Source organism: Chelon labrosus (assembly GCF_963514085.1).
Source record: "Chelon labrosus genome assembly, chromosome: 7".
NCBI lineage: Eukaryota > Metazoa > Chordata > Actinopteri > Mugiliformes > Mugilidae > Chelon > Chelon labrosus.
The window spans coordinates 27573384-27591980 of NC_140343.1; the positions used below are offsets into that span (position 1 = coordinate 27573384).

Here is an 18597-nt window from a genome sequence, read left to right on the forward strand (position 1 = left end):
CTCACTGGCTTTACTCTCTTTCTCCCTTTGTCTCCCTTTCTTTGCAGGAAGCACGTGCAGAATGGCATCACCAAGGAGAAGCATCTATAACCAGCTCTCCGTCGCCACCACCTGGCACCCGGCTACAATTACGCGCAAGACAAGACGCCCTCCTTGCACAGCTCGCGCTCAAAACGTGGCTGAAGGGAAGTGCGTCACAAAAAGAAACGGAAGGAAAATACCATCATGTTAGGCTGCGTAGAATTTGTATCCTCTTTATTTGTTTTAGAACATTTCATCACTGTCATTTTGTTTGTTTCATTAGAGCACTGTGAATGTTATTTCAGCTGACTTTTTTTTTTTTGTCTTATTGTTGTGGACTTTACATTTGATAGACTCAGTAGAAGCAAACCAGTAGGAGTGAGAGTTGTACAGTATTACAAGGTGTCATATTTGTCACCATTAACAGCGCTGCAGCACCCAGACAATGAAAGGTTTAGGCAGAAACAGATCTATAGGCGTTTAGATCTGAGGTGACCTTTAACAACCTGGTAAACAAGCAATATGCTAATTCTCTTGGACGTGTTTCCTCATGAGCTCCTTTCCTCCTCCTTCAAACTCCGTCCACCCTCTTTGAATTAATATATGAGGAGAAAAGGCTAAAAAGAAAAAAGAAAAAAAAAAAAACTGGTCCAGTGACGCAGGAGAGACTTTCATTGTCTGGTGCTGCTTCACCACATGTATTGATTTTCATATCATTGCACAAGTCAGCGGCGGTGGCGTCCGCACAGCTCTGCACCCATTAGTTTGAACTGAAAAGCCAGGTATGTGTGTGTGTTTAGTGTTTCAGGATGCAGAGAATACCTGAAAATCATTCTTTTTTTTCTCTTGTACTGATGATCAATAAGGCATTGGGAATATTCACTTGTCATTCCTTTATGGAAAAAGCTTTTTTTTTTTGTTTTTTTTGTTTTTTAGTTTAGTTTTTTGCTCAGTGTTTGTGTGTCGCATAAAGCATCTGTTGCTGCACTGACATGAAGGCGTACAAGCTGACTGCTGGTTTAATGACAGCAAATAGCTCGAATTGATTGACTGGGTTTCATCCTCATGATTTAATTTGTTGTGTTCTAATCACATTTATCAGCGGTTCGCGGGTGGTGGTGGCTATTGCGTTTCACAGAAAATTACAACAGTAGCCCAGAACTTATTTGTAAAGATGCAAATGAGTGTGATAAAAAAATCAAAAAAACATTATGTATGCGCACATTATGGTATTCAGGAATGCATGACATTGGAATGATTTAGGAAATATGCTATGAAATCTTCAAAAAAATCCTCAAGCTATGTAATCGTAACGTCATTATTAATGTCTAAAACTCATCCTAAAGGGGCTCTTTATTTGGAGCAGTAATGACCACTCAACACACGCAATGTGATGCATACAGGTCTGTCACCAGTTTGTGACAGACCTTCCTGTGGTATTTAAATGTGGGTCTCGTAGAGGTGGCTCGAAAAAGAAAGAGCTTCTCAGACACACTTTTGAAACAGGAAGAAATCAGATTCAAGTTCGATCTTCAAGATTTTTTAATTTGGCCCCTTTTAAATAAAAACCCCAGAAAAGGGAACCATTTCATTTTCTCTTCACCCCGCTGGTTTTACTGTATGTGTGTTAACAGAAACAGCTGCTACACCTGTAGGAGATAAGGGATGTTTCTACTCTTTCTCGATCAAATTCAAGCTCTTGTTTGGATGAACAGCGTGCTTGTGCTGCTGGAGCAGGCCACAGATGTCGTCTGTCCATAGAAGAAGCGCTTGTCTGTTTTGGTTTGTCTGTCTTCCACAGTCCTCACATCACGGGGGACGTTAAAACTAACTTTTAATTTTACATTAAACTATAATTATTATTGCTGTAGTTCAGCTCATCCTTGTTGATTTGATATATATATATATTATTTTTTTTGAATTGCTGCTGTTATTTTTCCTGTGAGAGCACTGTTTGTATTCCAGATGTGTTGTTTTATCTGCTGTGTGTGAGTCGGTGATAGTTTCCTCTGATCAGATATTTTCAGGGACCAGGGAGAGTCGTTTATATTTTAACTATTTTCTTCCTCTGACATCGCAAACGTCTGGATTTAGTCTCTCCGATCTCTTCCTTCCGATCTCGATGCTGGCTCACTCTCATTTTCCCGCCATTATTACACATCTGTACTGTAGGCGGCACGGTCCGCCCAGCATGTCGCTGTCCTTCCTGTTCAACTGTGAGACTAAATGATCCATTGTTTGCTGATATTTTTGTTATATGATGACAGAAGTAATATCTGAACAGAGAGGGAAGTTTGCAGTGAACCCACAAAGACCTGTGATCTGGATTTGGTGCGGATGGTTCCTAAAGTCTGACGTGGCACTGAGTCTCCCCCAGTGTGCTGTATGAACAAGTAACTACTATTAGGGATGGGAAATATCTATACCACTAGTCAAGGCTGTTAAATCATGGATGGCTAAACACAGAATGACCCAAAACGGTTATTTTATCCAATTTCTGTAATACACCCTCTGCTCTAATTAGAAAAAATAGCAACTAAAATCAGTTTCAACCCTTCTGGCCCACCCCTGACTACAGCAATCCAGAATTGACATTTTGATTTGTCTATTTTTTTTTATTTTTTTTAATTTATTTTGTTTCTCATATAGATTTGGTGGATTCTCTCTTGAGCTGGTAACCTGACATTTGCTTACAGTTGGAGTGATATTTGGTCAAAACGTGTTGCATCAGTTCAGTCAGACCCTTCGCCTTTAGAGCGTTGAGTGGAAGAGCGGAGTGGACATTTGTTCAAAGCTCGACACAGAGAAAAGACGATAAAGAAAAATAAAAAGGCGACGTAGTGTTTACAAAAGCCAGAACAGCCGAAGCTATGCAGTGGATTTGTGTTGCAGCGAGTCGTCGTAGATTAAGATCGAGTAGGGGGGTGTGATGATACGGGGCAGGAGCATTAACAGGACCGCTTTATTGCATGGAGCAGGATGCATTTGTATGCAGACACTAAGATCAGGGGGAGTAGTAGTGTTTGCAAACTAAGTACTGAAGCAGCATAACTGACAGGATTAGCTTACACTCACTCGCCAGTTCATTAGGTACACTAGTGAAATTGAATTAATCCCAATATAACAGTCCTGCACTAAATCTTAGCTTCATGAAGGTCAAGGTATTTTGGATTTGTTCAAAATAACCGAGAGAGCTGTTGATTCGAATACGTTTTCATTGTGGAGGCTGTGGTTTGTAGTACTGTTGAACTGAATTGTGCTGAACAGCCACGTTTCTATTATTTTGACTACCCCATGTAGATAACAGCAACACTTTAGCGTTTAATTCAATCCAGTTTAACAGCACCACTAACTACATCCTACAAAATGATCATACTGTTGACTCACATCTTAATACTTTTTTTCTACATACATTTCACACAATGATGACTAGACCCGGGCTCAGCTTGGTCAACCCCTGCATTTCCACAAACAGAAAAGATTAGGGGATGGGGATTTAAAATGCATTGAAATGACATAGGAGGTGTCTTTCTGAACTGGCTCACAGGTTTTGCTGCATTACGACACAAAGCGTCTTTCGTTAATGCTTCGATCGTGCCAAAAACGTCCACCCAAATTATGAGGCAAGTGTTTGTGGGAGCTGACGATGATGAGTGAAGAAGAGCTAGGAAGAGACTGATGGGCAGGAAAAAAAAAAAAAAAAAAGCCCTGCAGGTATTTCTTAAAAACATTGCACTGTAATTTATTAGTATTATCTTTATTGTTCATTAGTAGATCAAAAATTAAAAGGGAGAATTTGGGAATTTTTATAACTTAAGGATCATGAACTAAATCTCTTAAATTATTAATGTGTTTTACTGATGTTTGGACCATTGACAGAACACTGTAAGCTGTAACAAATTACCCCTTGTTTTTCAAACAGAATCTGACCTCTTTCTAAAGTACTTGATAAAGACTTGCTCTTTTGTAATACAATTTTAATACCATTCAGCCAATGTTAGCGTTTCATTTTTTTCTCATAAAATAAAACATGTCAGTAAACAAGAGGTGACGTGTGGTTCTCCTTGTGATTGTTTTTCTTTTCATTTATTTTATTTTTCTTCTTAAATCACAATCGATATCATTTTCATTGCAAAGATCAAGTGTTGTGGATGAGGTGAGACAAGGGTTCAGAGGAGAGATCATTTCAGTGCACAAACCAATAACTTAAAATACCACATATGGTAATACACTCGTGTTGGCGGATAAAAAGTCCTGTTATTGTTACCATGGCGACTGGGAGGAGGGGGGGGTCACAGGATCATGCACTAACACATGAACAACACAAAACAAGAAACGGTCAAGGCAGCATTGTGGTATTTATCATACATAAACCAATTTATTATTCTGCCCATTTATTTTGAGCTATAGCCCATTTAAGACATCCAGTGTTTAAATACAGCAGCGCTGTCTTGACCAAAATCTTAACAAGGCTTTTAAAAATGTAATGTTTTAAGTCAGCCAAAGGTCCCGCTCATTGCAACATGTTTCTCCTGATAAAATAAACGGAGTAAAGGGGAAGTTTTATCTGCTAGCGATGTGTTGGCAAATTGCACCTCAAACACAAACGAGTTTTCCGATTAGACAAGAAAACATGTTTGTTTAGCTTGACCTTTTGTAACGAACCCCCGGATGAACGCATTTCACCAGAAAAGTCATTTCAGGATCTGATCAGTAAAAAAAAAAAAAAAAAAAAGACACGGCAAATCACACGGCAACAGCAATCAAACTTAAACCGCAGAAAACGGAGTCACAACAAGCAAGAATGGAAAGGTGAAAATTTAGACGACTGCACACCTACGTTAAAAGGGGAGATTCCCACATTTTTTATTATTTGGCAATGGTTTTCCTTCCGATAAACAAACGACAAAAACCATACCAAGGCAATGGAATCATCTAAACACTACTTCACATTTCATTTAGACAGCTCGTCTTTTCTGTAAACAGTATTTGAGTATTTAAAGGACAAGATCAGTTCTCATCAAGTCTGTATTAGTATAACACCAACATGCCCATATGTACTCAGGAGCTGATCGTTCCTCCTGTTCACACATGAGCTCCCTTTCTGTCGCAACACCACAGGGAAATGGGGAGTGACTAAGCAGAAAATTTATTGATCAAGCACAAATGCCAAACAACTGCTGGTCGGAGCTTTTATAATTTTTATTTTTTTATTTTTAAATTAAAGTGAGTTTTTGTTTCCTTCCAGTTGGAAATTGATGTTCTGTCTTCTGGACCAGTAGTCTGAAAGAAAATGCAACTGAAGATCTAGCTCTATGATAGGCAATGTCGCCGTTTCCTGACAGAAGCAACTAAACAGATTTATAAATAGTGTGCATTATATGTTAATGAGATGAAATAAAGTATAAGCTAAGTTTAATTTTCCCTGTGTTTTAATGAACAGTATTTCTTGCTGTGAAGAATACAACAACCAATAAGTAAATAAGAGCATGTGGATATTGCACCAACAAAGACTTGTGACCCTATCCTTCAACAAAAAAAAAAGTGTACCCATCTCTTGACCAAACTAATTCTGGTTTAAACGTGTGGTCAGTTTCTCCCTGTAGCTGCCTGAGACAACACAATTGGTTTGGCTCGTTAAGTAAAGCGAGAAGAAGGAAAGGAAGAAGAACAGTGATCAGTACAGCAACGTAGAAAACGGTTAACACCCCTCCGAGAAAGGCAAACAGTGAAATGTATGCAACACAAGGAGCACATCTAGAATGTCAGCGGAGAGGAAAAATGATTCCTGATTATTCTGATCCGTGAGACCAAATGGACCGAGTTGGCAGCAAGACAGGATCTGACATCGTAGTTTGTGCATGAAGGATGAAAGAAACGAAAGTAATTCTGCTGGTTTGGAAACCATCATGAGAACAGCAGCTCGGTCCAGCTTCTGCGTCTTACTGGCTAGAGTTTGTTGATTTGAGGAGAAAGGTACAGTAGCAACTGGAGAAACAAAGGTGCTGTACGCCTTAGTGAGCCTTGGTTTTGGGCTGGGTGATTCTGCGGACGACGCTGTACAGGACGCCAAAGTTCTGTAAAGAGGAAAGAAGACAGTGTTCATCTTAAACCCTTGCTACAACAATGGCTACATTTATTGTACAATGGTTCAACGCCACCGAAATGTTTCTGATGAGACATTTCAACGTTACCATTTACATGGACACTAAAGAAATGAATCCAATATATGCATTTACAGGACACCTAAACATGATTCATGCATCTCCAGCTTCCTCCCACACTCCAGAGACATGCAAGTTAAGTGATTCTAAATTGGTCAACGAGTGTGAATGCTTGTCTCTCTGTGTTAGCGCTGTGATAGACTGGTGACCGGTCCAGGGTGTACTCCACCTCTCACTCAGTGGCTATATAGCTGGGACAGACTCCAGCCCCCTGTGACCCTGTGTCAAACATATGGCCTACGGGCCACAACTGGCCCGCCAGAGGGTCCGATCTGGCCTACAAAAACTACATAGAAGATGCTGACTGCAATTTTTCCATAAAAGTGGTCTACTAAGGGTCACACGGTTTTAATTAGTGGACATAACACAACACTGAGACCTAGAACTAAACAGCAGATGGCAGCAATGAGATGAAATTTCACTTCTTCACAAAATGTTTTGTAAAAAGATAGTTCATTAAATGTAAACATTCTTATAATAATAATGTACTTGTTCTTCTTTGCACTAAAACAAGGGAGACATTATATTTATAGGTTATTATGCCACTATTATGAGATCAAACTGGGCTGCATGTGGCTCCTGAGCTATGAGTTAGACATCCCTGCTCTAGAGGATAAGTGGTCAGACATGAATGAATGAATCATTTCCATGTAAATAGCCATTGTTGAAATCATCCAAAAGCAATGATAAGAATAATTTAATTTATATAACAAGCATCAAACAGCACCTTTTCAAGAAAAGTACAAGAACTGAATATTATAACATTTCTAAAAGTAGGATTTACTGTGTAAGTCTCTGTTTTGTAAGTTTGACTTCAGCTTTATTAAGAAAGTCAAACAGGACAGTTAATGAAGAGCCACATTGTTCACTTGATCTTTGTCCTGTGGTGAGGGAGAGGGAGAAGGAGAGCTGAGCTGGAAAGTACTGATATGAAGGTCAAAGACTTGAAGTCAAAATGGAAGATTATCATTAAGTTTATCATGAATCATAATCTAGTACTAATGTCTGAAAATGCACAAGCACAAAATAAAGTGACATTAAGACGGGAAATGACTTCCTGTTTTCTTTCATGCTGTTGTATTTCTGCTGGACAGTCATAATTTCATCAATGTCAACTTGTCAATGTCAAGTGTAAGACGTTGCTGTTGTGATAATTAGTGTATTAACATGTATGTTGATCTGTATCTTCTGACATGAGAGGAATCACTTCACCAACGTACAGTTTATTAGACTGTTAATCAATGGACTATATCCAACTCATATTATAATTTGTATAATGTTTGTGATGCAGACACCACTACAATGAAATATTAGAGTGTATGACCTTTTTTTTGGTGGCGACTTTTTTTTTGACCAGGCAATGTATAATATAATAATCTGATCTAGTAAATAGTGCTCTTGTCTGTCCTACACATGAGTACAGACTGCTGCAACGATCCAGTGACTTACCTGGATAGCCAGATACATCATCCCTAAATAGGCTGCAATGCAGACAGCCAGCAGCAGGTCAAAAATAGCCGGCTTCACTCTAAAAGAGAAAGAGGGAAAGAAATCACTGCAGAGAAGAGGCACCAGAAGAAATCTAAAAAAAGGAAGTATTGCTATGTTTGAATTGTATTTTCCATGGAACAAAGTCAGACAAAAGTTAACTGAGGACAAAATGAACCCAGACAAGAGTCTCACAACTACAATTAGCTGCAGGGCCTTTACACAGTTAAACTCAGTAAGAATGAGGAGCACCGCAGCTTCTCAGGAGAGAGAAAAGCAGCTCATTAAAACGTACCTGTAAGCATTCATAGTCTGCTTCAGCTGGTCGTAGAATACAAACTCTGGATCCCTGAGGGAGTGGAAGTTAGAAGCTGTCATTTGGTATAGTGAAGGGGAAACCATCAGAACATACAAGAAATATTTGATCTGCCATTTCTGGATCTATACTACAAACTATAAAGCTATGGACAACATGTTCTGAGTAACTAAGCATCTCAAATCACAGCCTGTGCCGTTATCTGATTTCTTATTAATGTTTCAAGATTCAAGATCATACTAGAGTATAGTCACACAGAAAGACAAAGCGCTTGCAGTTAAAAGGTTAGCAGTTTTTTCAATTTTAATTTTTGTATCCAAAAACAGCTGTGGATCAGTGTTGCATGTTTGTCTTCGTTACCTTTTGTCAGCTCTGACATAGTGTCTCTTGACGTCCTTGAGGTGGCGTGCAAGATGATACTCCAGGGTGGACACCACACTGCTGTCTTTGTCCACCAGCTGAGCAGCCCGGGGCTGCGCTGTGAGCCAGTCCACTACTGCTGATAGCTGCTCATCCTGCACCTGCTGGCATGAGGCACAGCCAATATCACAACAGAGACATGCAGAACGAGCACACACGAGACAACTGTATTATTGTTATTACTATTATTAGGGCTGTCAAAATGAACTGCATCTGTTTGCTTCACACAAAGAGATCAGCTTGTTTTTGGTTGTATCACAGAGGAGTGTTCAGATGAGAGATTTTTTCTGTTGATATACAGGAAGTACACTCCTGCACATGCAGCTGATGTCTGATCGCAGATCGCCATCACAAGAATTACATACATTTTTCAAAAACAGACTTTATGTCACAAGTTCCTGTATTTCCTTCCTACCAAAACATTTTAATTACTGATGATTTAAACTGAGTGAATCTGACTGTATTATGAGACAGAAGGTAGAAGGGCAGAAGAGTTAAATAACGTACCATTTGTTCTGTGAAAATCTGCAGGTCTCCAGGTGCTCCCTTTGCAGCAGAGAACAAGAACAACAAGTAAGCCTCATTATATGAAGGAAACGGACAAACGTTTCATTGCATATTTTCTCGAGTTAATACCTTTTCTGTGAGGTTGTAGATGACCCTGGCCAATGCCTCTGCTACCACCTTAGTGTTTCGGCTGAGCTTATTCACATCTACATGTGGCCTGTAAGACATAAACACAAGTTTACAGACAGAACAGATGAACACTTCAGACTTCAGCGGAGAATCCAGAAACCGAGCAGGAAGGTAGAGGGGTGAGACTAATTACAGAGAGCCTGTTTTCACACAGGCATGCTTAAATGTAGGAAGTCTGAGAAAAGAGGAGTCACGCTGAAACGGAAAGGATAAATGGTTTGCTAATAATTCAAGGAGACAACACAGAGGTGAAACTACCACACTGAGAAGACAACAGCCTTGCTTTCTGAATGGATGAGATTTATCATGGCCTGATAAAAGCAAGTCTGGAGATGTGTGAAAATGATGAAGTAACAACAATGACACTAAAGACCGTGATTAGCAGCTATAATGGAAACTCTCCTTTTGCTGATTCAAGAGACTTGCAGTAATGAACCCACCCAGCAGGGGGCTCTCCCGCTCCGTGGCGAGAGGAGGGGGACACTGACCGCACGTCCATGATGCTGGAGCGCTGAGCCACACGGTGCGAGGGCAGATGGGATAGAGTGAAGGCCGGAAGTCGGCGGATCCCAAAGCGCTCATGCTCCCAGGCCAGCATGTCGTCGGCCAGGTTGATTTTCTTGTGGACCATGGAGAACTTGACCTCCGGGTACTGACTAGAAACAACCTAGGATGAAGTGATGGAACACAAACGTCATTCAAAATTATAGCCCGTGGTGGGATGATACAAAATGTATTTTAACTTTTGCGCTTCACAAAATTAACTGCATGTATCAGCATAAGGGAAATCATGAAAAATAGATGCAGACCATAATTGACACTAATCACTTATAACATTAAGACCAATGACAGCTGAACACTGACTGTCTCATTATCATCAATACATTATGTAGCACGTTGAAGTGGTACAAGCAGGAAAAATGGACAAGTGGAAGTATTTGAGCACTGGGACAAGGGACATATTTTGATGACTGGGTTAGAGTAGTAACTGCTGCTCTTGTGCAGGGTTCCCTGTCTGCAGTGGTTGGTACCTATCAAAATTGATTCAAGGAAGGAAAAGGAATGAACTGGCGTCAGGTCGATGGACGGTCAAGGCTGAAGACGTTAACACTGGTTCTGATCTATTAGATACCACAGCACACCTTCAGAGGTCTAGTGGAGTCTGTGCCTCAGGAGGTCAGGGCTGTCTGCGGCTGTATTGGGTTATAATGTTATGGCTGATCTATATATATTCCACTTAGAAAGCATGGTAATGTGCTATCAGGTGCAGGCCTCAGGTGGAGGATTTATGCATGCATGCATGCAGATTCAGATGGCATCACAGCTGATCTGTGGATCACTAATGTTGGTTATGGGATTACTGATGTATGTGCCACTAAGAACAAGAACCGTTGACGATGTTTTTGTTAGTAATTCAAAAGACTGCACGACAGGATCAGTTGTCTGGGTTCTTACCATCTCCAGTTCTTTAAGCAGAGAATACTGAGGGGTTCCTTCTTTCGGAGGTTTGGACACGTGGAGGTGCAGAGTGTCTCCATTTCCCAGAGTGTCCAGACACAACACGAATGCAACGTTGTCCTGCAGCAGACTGGAGTCTATCGAGGAAGAAAGGCATAAGTTAATAAATGGAGGGTAGGAAGAGACGAGAATTGAGAAGTGATTAAACACAGATATAAACAGAGAAAAAAAACTGCTATCAATAATCATCATGTTGTTTTATCTCTGCTTATGTACAAGAGAGGGTAATGCAAATTATATTCCCTGTATTAAAGGATGTGAATGAAATACAGCAGCATGACCAATCTTAAAGGACAATTCCGGCGCAAAATGAACCTGGGGTTAATAACACATGTGTACCGAGTTCGACCGTTCTCTGGTATTTGTTTTCATGCTAGTCAAATGTGACCAGTTTTCTTGCAAACCGCTAATTAGCGTATAGCGCTAGCCTTCGGGGCACACGTACACATAAAAAGAAATCGCTATTTCTATACCACTAACAAGGCTCACAATATCACCACACTTACACGGTAGCATAACTAGGGTCTCTACATGTAAACCGAAGCACTGAGAACTTTGCAAGTATACAGGCAGTTTATTAAAAAAGGAATACAGTACCGTTCATGTCTGGCTCACATATCCAGGCGGGCGCCATCTTGGGGAAACTGAACTCTCTGGGACGTGAACGTGAATCTCGCGTCAAACGTTGTTGACTTGAAGTGATGCATGCTGGGTTGTTCATGCTCATAGACCTCGAATATGATTGGTTAAAATGAACTTGTTCAACCCAGCATGCATCACGTCAAGTCAGATCTGCACAGATCTGCATGAAGTCGAACACGCCTTATCACATTTCACGTGTACAACGCCTCTTCCGGCAACAACGTTTGACGTGAGATTCACGTTCGCGTCCCAGAGAGTCCAGTTTCCCCAAGATGGCGCCCGCCTGCATATGTGAGCCAGACATGAACGGTACTGTGTTCCTTTTTTAATAAACTGCCTGTATACTTGCAAAGTTCTCAATGCTTCGGTTTACATGTAGAGACCCTAGTTATGCTACCGTGTAAGTGTGGTGATATTGTGAGCCTTGTTAGTGGTGTAGAAATAGCGATTTCTTTTTATGTGTACGTGTGCCCCGAAGGCTAGCGTCATACGATAATTAGCGGTTTGCAAGAAAACTGGTCACATTTGACTAGCATGAAAACAAATACCAGAGAACGGTCGAACTCGGTACACATGTGTTATTAACCCCAGGTTCATTTTGCGCCGGAATTGTCCTTTAAAACCATTTGCAGGTTATGTGTAAGATGAGCGAAGTACCTGTGTGGTCTAGATTGTCCTCGAGCCAACGTTTGGTGCCCTGGTAGTTAAACTTTCCTCCGCCAGACACAAAGAACAGCAGGTTATATCTAAAAACACAACATGACAGATAAATGACAAATCTACAAGAGAACATTGTGAGTGAACTTGATGATGTGGGGTGTGTGATATCAGGATATATGGACGAGCTGTCCATCAGAGAATACTAGAGTCTGAAGAAAATGAATATCTAAAAATGATGGATATGTTGAGTGAGTTGTGCCGTCGGTGCATTTACAGTAACATCCACTCTTAGGTTCTCAAACAAGCGATTTCTTCCTCTCAGCTAACATTAAGTACACTTAGACGTAAGAATCAGCCTAAATTACCCACACTCTCAGTGTTTAACACAATCAGAGGTGATTGCCACGGCGAGCAGAGTGCATGGATAATCCAATATAGTTCCTAAAAGGCCTTCAGAGTGGGACACTAACCATAACAAATGAGGCAGGCCGACAAATAAACTTAAGCTCATGTTTGGCTGAACCGCTGAGGTCAGCAGTCTACTTCTACCAATTTCCCAAATGTACAGCGCATAAATTCTGGTGTGTAAAACATGACATTATTCTTGGTGGTGGTGTTAAAGATTAATGATCGAAAACCCTCTGGATGTGATCACTGCCTCCGGTACTTACGCAGCGTGCGTCCTCTTGTAGGTGTAAAGTTTGGAGAAGAGACGTGCCAGCTCTAGTAACATCGACACTCCACTGCCGTTCGAGTCTGCTCCGTATGACAGCCACTACACACAAAACAACACACAGTCTTACCACTTTGATAGCCTGCTCTCTATTTTTCACAGTGAACTATTACTGCATCAAGTTCATCTTCTTAATTTGTGTCCTCTCCATCTCTATACCTTTCTGCATGCATCTCGTTCTGGAGCTGCATGTTCCTGATCTGTGACACTGGCCCTGTAATATCTTAAGGTCTTGGTGTCCTGAGATGACTCAAGTTGAGTTTAGCATTTCCTAAATTAGCTTTCCTATTCTACCAAGTGAAAAATTTTGCTGTCAAAATCTTTCTGCTTCTGAAATGACTGATTTTTCTAACGTTGTCAGGAATCAGTAGGTAAGAAGAAAAGCAGTGAACGTACTGGAGCAACACCAAAGGAGTCATAATGAGCCACCACGACAATAGTGGGCAGGTCCTCTCCTCCAACTCCAGCTAGACGACCCTGTTGAGTAGAAGAAGAGAGAGAAGAAATAAAATATCTGCATATTCAGCTAACACCACCTCTCTGTTGATCCCCTACAGTCAGACTAAACCACTTTTACCCTCTTGGTTTTAGCATAGATTTTAGATCAGATTAAAAACATTACAATCCTGCTTTGTTCCAAAGCATTTCTGACTCCACATGTTGCCAACAAAATCCTTTTAAGAACATTTAACCCATGAGAAAAGGACGTGTGCATTCTGAATAACAACTTGCAGTTATACAAATAATAAGATCTTAAGGTAATCTGAGGCCCATCAGGCTGCCTGATATTCTAGATAGTGTGTTAAATATTAACCTGAACGAGGACTACAACGTGGAAGTCATGCTTTAAAATGCATAAAATTACACGTCAGTGTGTGGAAATCATTTCTGTGCAAGAACACAAACACGGAGTCAAGTAATCTCTTCTGCTTAAATCCACAGCTTTAAGCTCACACAACAGTTTTCGTTCAGGAATTTAAGCCCACCCACATATTCAGAAAACACAGACAGCAGGCAGTGCACACAGTGTTACACTAAACAAGATCAGGTACCTGCAGGTGAACAGGTTCAGGTGAAGTAAGTATAAAGATTACAGTGATAAACTGAGAACTTCATACTGTGACTTCAAGGGCCTTTCTTGTAGTTTGCATTCACACTGCCAACTGAAACGCTGAAGTGATGTAACAACCAGACTAACTGGTTGACAACAATTTCACATAAAGGCTCAATAAAGTCAGGGCTTCAATGTTGGTCCATGTGTCTGGTTTTATAGGTATTTTGTACATGCATCATGCATACAGTCAATCCATCTGTACACACAGAGAGCACTCAAGACACCTCAACTATGGAACTTTTTATTTTATTTTATTTTTTTAACCCAGCTAACATTATACCACTGGTTTTTTTTGTTTTGTTTGTTTTGTTTTTGTTTTTTATTTGTAAGGCTGCGTGTATTCATTAACCCAATCAATGTAAGCTAAAGGTTTCTCTCACACCAGGAAAAAGGAAGAGAAGAGCCATCAGAGTTCTAGGAAGTATGGTCGTTATCAGCGTTTTTACAGTTTCAGATTATGGATCACTCTCTCACCTCTAAACTGGTGATGGCCCAGTCACTGATGGCTTTGCTCTGAGCTCCACTGGTCACCATCTGAAAGCCATTGGCTGTGGCTGTATGCAGCAGAACTACAGGAAACACAAACAACAACAAGGTCACAAATCTTGACAGAAAGTGGAAAGAAGGGAAATCATAGATGTGACTATACACCAGAAGGTTGGGTGTGAAGCCACCGAGTCCCTACCTTCAGCTGCTGATAAGGAGCCCTGCGAAGAGGACGAAGTCAGTGTTTGAGTGTAAATAGACAGCAGCTCATCATCCTCCATGGCAAAGTAGACGGGGACGATGGTTTCAGTAGCCAACATCTCCGGCTCCAACTCCATGAACTGCTGTGGAGGGAGAACAGTGGGAAAAAGCAAGTTTAATGAGTCTGTATCACAGGTGTTATCCGAGGAGTGTAGGGTGATGTTTTTTCTGGAATCAGGACAAATGTGCCTCTACAATCATTCACCAAAAATGGTAATGGTTATATAATAAGATACGTAACTTATTAAAAGCAAACATTTACCTTCCCGAAAATTACCACTCATACAATTAAAAGTTTAGTCATAAATATAGAAGGCATGCTTTAGTGATTTTAAAAGTTGAGGAGATCACAGAGATGAAAGTTTGGGTTTGACCATCTTATGCCTTTCTGTTCCCACTACAGTTGAGGTTCCCCTGAGCGAGGCATTTATTCAGGCACTAGGCGGTTTAGACTTCTGGATTAAGTTGATGCAGAGGCTATGGTAACACCGCAAAACCGTACGCAGAGCCTGTGCAGACCCTGGTACCGTAACTGATGTGCATCTCCCCAGAAATGTAACTACACACCATGGCGACGCAGACCGCAAGAGCTGCGATTGGTCTGCCTGGTAGTGGTGTATTTTCGTTTTAGTATTTCCGGCTGCTTCTCCATCTCCGCAATTTTTGAATTGATTGTTACAGAACAATAAAGATAAAACGCATCGAGGAAAGGTTAACTGAGGAGGTTCAGAGATACAAACATGTGTACGACTTGTCTTCAGCGAAATTTCAGTGAAAGTTTCAGTCGCCATTGTTGGAAGTGAAGCATAAAGTAGAAACAAAAATTAACCCGACTGGCAAAAAATACACAGCGCCGACTAGGGTTTGGGTGGTGTTGTTACAGAGCGAGCCAGACTTTCAAGCGCACAAGCATAAATGGCTACGTGCGTAGGTTCTATAGCGTCTATGTCCCACAGAGGTATAAACTCTGCTTAAACTGAACAAGTTACAGATTCTACTTGTGACAAGAACAGATGACCAGATACACAGAGAGAAACAGAAGTCATGCATAAAGAATGTCAACATGGTGGACAGCTAAACTTTTTACTCATCCTTGGATGTGTATCTGTAGGTCACATGTACTTAGATCAGAATACAGAAATAACTGGTTCCCAACATAAAGACTGGGAGACGGTGCATTTAACATGAAAACACACTCGAAGATGAAGGAGAGGAAATGGGACACAGCACAAGACAATAGGCGCGTTCGACTTCATGCAGATCTGTGCAGATCTGACTTGACGTGATGCATGCTGGGTTGTCATGCTCATAGATCTCGAATATGATTGGTTAAAATGAACTTGTTCTACCCAGCATGCATCACGTCAAGTCAGATCTGCTCAGATCTGCATGAAGTCGAACGCGCCTAATAATTTGAGGCGTTAAAGTGTGTTAATACCTGTACTATGTCTTGTGGCATAGCAGACATGTTCTTGGGCAGGATGATGACCACAGCCCCAGCTGACTGGCGCAAGGCTTTCTGGTACTTGTCATAAGAGAAGTCCGCCAGTCGCATGACAACGCAGCGACGACTTAGTACCTCTGCCTCCACAGTACGGGCCTCTGTGTTCAGGATGGCATTCCTGGTACCTGAGGAGACCAGACACACTGTTAATCCATTCTGGTGGATATAGAAGTATTTATGCAGAAACTAGGACTGTTAAATGGGTCTTGACCTGAATCAAATACTGTTGGTAGTAAAACAGATTGAAGCAAAATAAGCTGCTTGACAAAAACCTTAACTGGAGGATTTGCATTGGTCATCTGTTTACTGAACTCATTCATGTTAAATACTCCAAAACACTATTACTGCACAAACTAGCTGACCAATGAATGAATGAATGAATGGCATCGTAGTAAAAACCCGTGAGGGGGAAGGGTAGACAATTCTGTTAGCCTCTGTTTAATGCCTGTCCTTAATTTTCAACGTTGCCAAGTTAATAATCAATTAACATTAGCAGCCATGAAATGGTGGCCGTTAATAAAGGGGCTAAATGCATTAGCACTGCGTACTGGTTGCACTATTCGATTTGGTTGATTTGGTTTGGTCATAGGAAATGAGCTAGCTTACTACTGCCTAGTAGCAAAGCTAAGCTACATTAGCAGCTAAGCTAGCTAGCGACACCCCGAATGCTGTCATTGTAATTTTACTTCGGGTAACGTTTGCTGCTATCGACAACGAGGGAGGACGATCTAATTACTGACCAGGTTTATGTTGCAATGCTTACACTTAATCACGAACAATACATTCGAGAAACAGCAGACTTACCGTACGGCTGTCCCTGTAGGTCGTACTGCTGCATGCGATACACCGTGAACTCATGTGCCGCCTCGGCCGGGAGCGGTGACACCAGAATCAACACCGCGGGGATAAACACAATGAAGGTAAGGGGAAACGAAGATTTAAACATATTATCAAACACTTCACTAGCTTCCTCAAACATTGTGGCGATTGTTTTGAGCTCAAAGATAAGGAGAAATATGCTCAGCTGTCACCGCCCTCAGCAACTGACAGCAGGGTACTCTGCTTAGCTTAGCCTGCCAACCAACCGTTAGCGAATTCTGATCAGGCAAACAGCTGGACGACCAGTTCTTCTGCATGGGGACAAAAAATAATATAATACGTTATTTTTTTCTGAAAATAGGCAAATATTATATGCATTGAAAATTATGTGCTTACTTTGATTATTTATACGCTAATAAAATATCTTAAACGTCTGTGAAGTATGGAACTGAGAATTAAGGGTCCTTCAAGGATCATCTAGGACAGCTATAATTGAAGACCACCTGTACATTTTTAATAACAGTAGGTGGCGCGATGCACCAAAGAAACCATTCTAAAATTCTCACAGTAATGCGCTGTATTCTGGCACATGATTGGTTTATTTACGATGAAATACAGCATTATTTTTAATTCAGATTGAGCACCCACAGCCATAATCAGGAATTTGTAAACAGGGTTTGTTTATTTGTTTTGCCGTAAGTCCTTCATTTCCAGACGCTTTTTTTAACTTGGGTTGTTTCTAGTCTATAGTGTATTTTTTCCACATTAATTAATTACGTTATGTCATTTATTGTTAATTGTATTTTTTTAATTGTACACACATTATGTAACACATATATGTCATTACCCAATACCAGACTATGCTCTGATGCAAAAGCTTTGTATCACTGTCCTTGTTTTCCTGCAAAATATTGTGCTGATTCATCTTGCTTGACTCATCCAAATGAAATCGCTTCATATCACTTTAATCACAATCCCTTTATTATTATTTATGTACAAGAGAGCACAAACAGTAAAAAATTGCGTGTTCATGTCTAAGAGGTGTAGAGATATAAAAACAGAAAGCCTTATTGTGGTGGTAAGGTAAAGTCATCAGATCACATAAAAATCTATTTGTTTTCTCTAATACATTTTGACCAAAGTTTTACATCATAAAAATATGTAATAAAAATGAAAAGCTTGAGTCCTGTAAGGCAGAGCTGAAAAATATATTCTCTCTCTCTCTCTCGTCTCCCCTCCATCTCTCTTTCTCCTGGGGCTGCTCTGCTAAGTGGGAGATTAATGCTGATATGATGTCCTGCCATCCCACTTAATGGACCTTGGCGTCATTATTTCCTGTTGTATGAGTAATCCATGCCCAGGCTGGAGAGAGGGCAAGCAGCAAACAAAGCACAAAACCAATTTAGCGTGGACGTTGAAACTCACTGCAATGATTTCACATTATTGACAAATGATCATCTGGAGATCCGCTAACATGACCCAGCATCTGCTTGAAGGAAAACAAACCGCTCAAGACAAAAGTAGAAAAGAACAATTGTTCAGAGGAAAATGATGTTCTTGTGTGGCTTGAGTGGCACGGCAGCAGTCATGTCACATGAATCTAATTTCTCAAAATTCAAGACATCCTGTTATCACACGATCATCCGACATAGTGGTTCGGTCAGAATGCTTGTGGTCACATTTTTTACTGGTGTC

General features: G+C 40.7%; 2 protein-coding genes across 5 annotated transcripts in view; one reads left to right on the forward strand and one right to left on the reverse strand.

Moving 5' to 3' along the window:
- cers1 (ceramide synthase 1) overlaps nucleotides 1–4067 on the forward strand; it is a 28394-nt gene extending 24327 nt beyond the window's left edge. The window contains exon 7 of the mRNA XM_084548732.1: nucleotides 48–4067. Coding sequence (XP_084404858.1) covers nucleotides 48–90 — 43 coding nt within the window. The 3' untranslated portion in view covers nucleotides 91–4067. The remainder of the gene's footprint in view (nucleotides 1–47) is intronic.
- ncln (nicalin) lies at nucleotides 142–17222 on the reverse strand. Of its 4 annotated transcripts, none has more exons than XM_084548730.1 (15): nucleotides 16888–17222; nucleotides 16018–16208; nucleotides 14518–14662; nucleotides 14307–14401; nucleotides 13115–13195; nucleotides 12657–12760; nucleotides 11983–12071; nucleotides 10621–10760; nucleotides 9654–9832; nucleotides 9106–9193; nucleotides 8977–9015; nucleotides 8410–8570; nucleotides 8029–8082; nucleotides 7695–7773; nucleotides 142–6098 (listed from the first exon to the last, which is right to left on the reverse strand). In XM_084548730.1, exons 1-15 carry the CDS (start codon nucleotides 17060–17062, stop codon nucleotides 6036–6038), a joined length of 1683 nt encoding a protein of 560 aa, XP_084404856.1. In that variant the 5' UTR covers nucleotides 17063–17222; the 3' UTR covers nucleotides 142–6035. The 4 variants fall into 4 exon arrangements, with proteins under 4 accessions (XP_084404856.1, XP_084404854.1, XP_084404855.1 ...); XM_084548728.1 differs by having other exon boundaries at nucleotides 143–6098; nucleotides 9606–9832; XM_084548729.1 differs by having other exon boundaries at nucleotides 4087–6098; nucleotides 8410–8573; nucleotides 16888–17221.
- Nucleotides 17223–18597: the final 1375 nt, after the last annotated feature.

Bases quoted from the DNA above. Each gene is read 5' to 3' on its own strand.
- ncln (XM_084548727.1), bottom strand. From the start codon at position 17,062: ATGTTTGAGGAAGCTAGTGAAGTGTTTGATAATATGTTTAAATCTTCG. The intron at 12,072-12,656 runs GTAAGTACCGGA...TTGTGTTTTTAG, and splicing joins TACAAGAGGACGCACGCTGC to ATATAACCTGCTGTTCTTTG. The intron at 7,774-8,028 runs GTACGTTTTAAT...TTTCTCTTTTAG, and splicing joins CAGACTATGAATGCTTACAG to AGTGAAGCCGGCTATTTTTG.